This window comes from Harpia harpyja, chromosome 4, assembly GCF_026419915.1.
Source record: "Harpia harpyja isolate bHarHar1 chromosome 4, bHarHar1 primary haplotype, whole genome shotgun sequence".
In the NCBI taxonomy this organism is placed as follows: Eukaryota; Metazoa; Chordata; class Aves; order Accipitriformes; family Accipitridae; genus Harpia; species Harpia harpyja.
Genome location: NC_068943.1, coordinates 51,866,954 through 51,871,483, shown reverse-complemented (window position 1 = coordinate 51,871,483; position 4,530 = coordinate 51,866,954). Strand labels below are relative to the sequence as shown.

The 4,530-nt window shown below is 53.0% G+C and overlaps 1 protein-coding gene across 1 annotated transcript in view; it reads left to right on the top strand.

The window, feature by feature from the left end:
* The window catches only part of BCL11A (BCL11 transcription factor A), a 74,740-nt gene extending 71,582 nt beyond the window's left edge, over positions 1 to 3,158 (top strand). Inside the window, 1 exon segment of the mRNA XM_052784005.1 lies at positions 2,597 to 3,158. Coding sequence (XP_052639965.1) covers positions 2,597 to 2,688 — 92 coding nt within the window. The 3' untranslated portion in view covers positions 2,689 to 3,158.
* Positions 3,159 to 4,530: the final 1,372 nt, after the last annotated feature.

Below are 4,530 nucleotides of genomic sequence, written 5' to 3'. Positions count from 1 at the left end.
CGGTACTCCCTGGCTGTCGCCGAGGTGGATGCCGTGCCGGAGCTGGAGCCGTGTGGATGCGGGCGCTGCCGCAGGGACCCCTAGCACAGTGTAGGGGAGGCAGGGTCCGGCCCCGGTGTGGTGGGCTCGAGGTGAATGGGATGGACGCGGTGACGGTCCCCGGGAGTGCTGGTGTACGCAGGGATGCGCAGAACGCTTTGCAGCTGCCTTGACGACACGACTTTTGATCCCGGGCCCTGAAAAGTGTGTACAGAGTCCGTTCTCTCCCTCCCTCTCACTATTTTTATTGCTGGTTGTTCGCACTGCGGTTGAGGCATTGCCTAGAGGACTCGTGTTAGCTGGTGTGCCCAGGGTCGAGCGTAGCCTGGCTGTCTTTCGGAGCGGGCGCTGTACCCCGTGCCTATCCTATGGCGGTTGTCGTTCCACTACCTTTTGCTATACTGTGTTTTACATGTGAAGTAATCATATATACAGGCATCTCTAGGCAGATCTGGGCTCCATGCGCTGCTACAAGATTTAACGGGTGGAAAGCGTACAACGATTTATTTATTTATTTTTAAATTGCGCAGCGATGCATTTGATTTACAGGTTTCAGAAGGCTAAATTTCACAGGTTTCAGAGAGCTAAATGAGCCCTCCGGGCACTGCGTTGCCCTGCGACCGCACACACGGGGCTGGGGCGGTAGTTTGGAGAAGCAGCTCCTGCTGTAGGAGAAGTTGTCTGAGCACCGGCTGGCCGGCGAGAGTGTAGCTTGTGAATGACAACGCGCTGTCACCTCAACACCAAAGCAGAATTCTGCCAGTGGTGATGAGTTAATGGTGTGATAAACCCATTGAAGTTTGTTGGGTTGGAGCATGGATGTCTAAGGCCCCATCGTGTGCTCTCGAGCTGCTTTGGCATCCCGCGCACGCGTGACCCGCGTTCCCTAGAAACTTTCCTGTTTCTCTCTGTGCGGAAAGATGTCTCTATAAATAAGAGCAATATTTGGGTAACAGTGTCTCTATTGTTAAAATCTCAAACCCCATCAACTTTTGAGGAGGAATGCATTTTTATGGCACAGACCCCTTTGCCATTAGTATTTAATCTCCTCCAAATTGAATGATTAATGTAATGAAGGCGCTGAAACAGTATCCAGCATTTAGACTACAGATGTTTTGTATTTATTATGTTTCCAAGGGCTGAGATAAATACAGGCATAAGTGATACCATGTCTTTGCTTCACATTCAGGAGGCTGTGGCGTATCTGATGAGATACAGTTTCGGGGTTTATCTAAGTGCAGAGTTTGTACAAAAAAGAGAAGAGATACCAGCCGCTCTTAGCTCCCTCCCTCTCTTTTTTCCTCCTATGAAGGCTGAAAACCATTTTTGGTGGATGCATGGGTGAATCATAGTGTTGACTAGGAAAGTGATAGTGCCCGGAGGGCTCTTTGCTGGAGTCACTGGAGAGCCGCTGCTCCTCCAGCCCAGATGCTCGGCTGCTGGGGACCCCGCAGGTTTCGTGCCCCTTGGCGGGATGTATGGTTTGCAGCGGTGGTGTGCTGGTACGGCTTGTGGCTGGGATGGCTGTGGCGCTTTTGGGTCCCTTGAAAGTTTCAGCCAGCTTTAACATAAGCCTGAAACGTGCTGGGCTCAGACATCAGCAGCAACAAGCCCTCCCCGGGGAGAAACGGGGCACATGCTCTTGACTTCAGAGGAGCCACTCCAGTTTACAGTCGGTGAAGATCTGGCCTAGGAGCTGCTTATCTAGTCTTGGTGGCAGCTCGCGCATAGCCCTTCAACCACTCTCTTAAGTATTAATGAAGCAATTTCCATAGAAACTGGCTCCCCAGTCGGGATGCAGAGGTGGACTTTGCGGGGTGTGCTGATGATGCGCTGGCCTCACCACCACCGCCGGCAGCAGTGTAGCCCTTAGCCTGCCATTTGGGGTAGCGCGGTGCTTGGTGATTGGCCTCGAGCAGGGGCTTGCAGCCGCTCTCATTCTCTGTGTGAGCGAAGCCAGGGACGTTTGTTGTCCTGGCGTCCCATCCCACGTTGCCAGAGTCGATAGTGAGTTGCCTGCACGCTTTGCTGGGCGCAGGCTGGGGCTTTGCAGCTTGAGCTTTGCTGCTGCAGCATGCACTTCCATGCTCTGTGATATCCAACGTGTAATGAGCTGGGGAAAGTCCTCCATGAACCACCCGCCGCATGGTGTATTAACAGTACCGATGGCTTTAAGAGGGTCTTCAGCACCCGGATGCAGTGTGGGTGCTGGGGGAAACCCCTGAGGTTTTGGGAAAGAATAGGAGGAAATTTTCAGACAGGCGGGCTCGGTCATTGCCCAAACAGAGCTCTTGGAACAGCCTGGGTTTCTCAGTAGAAGCCAGAGCTTTTGCCTCCTAAATGATCCCTGTGGTTCCTGCATGGTGCCAAGTGATGCCGGAGGCAAGAGTGTGGCCTGAGAGGAGGAAGGGCTCCATCCTGCCGTATCGCTTTGTGACAGTTGGGTGTCCTAGTTGTTAAAGAAAAAAAAAGACAAAAAAAAAGTAAAATAAGAGAATAACTCGCACCGTGGGCCATGTCACACCTGTTCTCTCCTCTGTCCCCATGCTTTCTGTAGGTTCGGCGTACCCCCCCAGCTGGCGCAGTGCCCAGGGAGCCCCGGACGTCTGGCAGTTTTCGGATGGAAGTTCAAGAGCACTTAAATTCTGAAAGGAGGTGAAGCTGGGGCGAGCGGCCGGCGGCGTCTCGGCGTCCGGAGGTGGCCTCTGTCCTGCTGGCTCGCCGCATCCCTGGGAGAGCCTGAGAAGTCACCCGCCGAAGGCAGCGCTCCCCGGGCTCCTCCTGCCTGCAAGACTATCGTATTTATATTTTGTAATAGAGTACAACAGTTCTTTGGGGTTGGGGGTTTTTTTTTGTTTGTCTCTTTCTTTTTTTATTTTCTAAAAACAAAAAAAAGCAAACCCACCCACCAAGCTCAAGGGCTTATCGATGGCTTCGACGGGCTCCTTTCCCCGCGAAAAAGACTGTCTTGCTCTTGTGGACAACCCAGCCTGTTGGTTATCTCCATGACGTGCCATTTCTCGGAAGTCGCATCTGATGTGACGAATTAAAAATACAACAAAACACGGTGTAGGTCTGTGGGTGGGTGGGAAATTGCCATAATAAATGTTGGAGCTTTAGGTTTTGTTTGCTCTGTCTTTAATTTTTAATGCTAACAAGGGCCAGGCAGCTGGTATGACTTTGTATTACCGTATCGGCTGCAGAAAACCACGTGCTGAGTTTACAAAGAGAAAGCTGGGGCTGGTGTCCGCATGAGGGGCTGCACAGTCCCAGTGGGCAAACGTTTCCTGCAGAGCTAGACCAGGCATCGGGCTTACGGCCGTGACACCCCAAGTCGTGGTGAACCCCTGTTGGCGTTCGGTGATTCTGAAGTGGGGGGGTCTCCCAGCTCTCCTCCATCGCCTGCCTCCTCTTGATGAATGCCGGCTGTCGATTACATTTCTGCTGGTAAACTACGTACTTGTGGGGCTGGTGGGATCCGTAACGTCCCTTAGTGTCTGTCCGAGGAGAAGCCAGTGGGTTTCGGGAGGAGCGATAGCCTTGCTATGGAGATGCTGTCAGTACTAGGGGATGCAGAGCCCTGCCCCGAGCCAGGGTACCGGGGGGAGCTGCTATCAGGTTGGCGTCCCGGTGTCTCCCGCCGAGTGCTCTCGCCCTCGCACAGCTTTCCCCCTTGCCAGTGATATTCGTCCCTTGCTCAAAGATGAGCACCCGCCCAAGGAGTTCGCTGGTTCGGGGCCCAAGCGCTTTGCTAAACAGAAGATGGGTTAAGCGCGTGCTTGTGTGCTGTCTCCGATGGGATTTATAGGCTGTAGCTACTCATGCCTGTGCCGGCGAGTGGGAATGGACCTTATTTGGTGAAAGAAACCAGCTGGGGAGCAAGCGGAATTGCTGGCCGGCCGTGTCAGGCTGCCAGGACACCCGCTGCCGGTCGCGGTGTGACAGAGCTGAGCCGCGGGGCAGGGGCCAGCTGATTTATTTGCTTTGTGTATTAGCTTCAATCTCACTTCTGGTTTTATTCATCTCCTTTCTTCACATCTGAGTGAGACACCCAGCTGGGGTGACTCACTCCCGGCAAAATGGCCATAGGGAAAATGACGTTGCCTTTTTGATAGGTGGTGGTTGCTCTTTTGTTTTTTAAAAACCCAGGCTGTAGTTCTCATGTGGGCCAGGGCATAGCACAAGCACAGACACTTTTGTATCTTAAAGCTTGGCAAGTGGCCGGGGCGGGCGGCAGAAGCACCTCCGCACACGGCTGTAGGGTCAAGGCAGGAGCCTGGTGGGACTTGGTGCATAGGCATGGGTTGACCCAAAGGGAGCTCTTGCTGTTTCTTTTAAGGCAATTTGGTCTTTGAGGTCCAATTACCCAAAAGGCTGCACAAACCCTAAGCTTTTTTTATCATTAGGAGATGTTTTTAAAGGTTCTCCTATCCCAGCCTCTACCTCTGTGCTACCGCCTCTGTGTTTTTTGAGCCTTGGAAGGGGGAATCC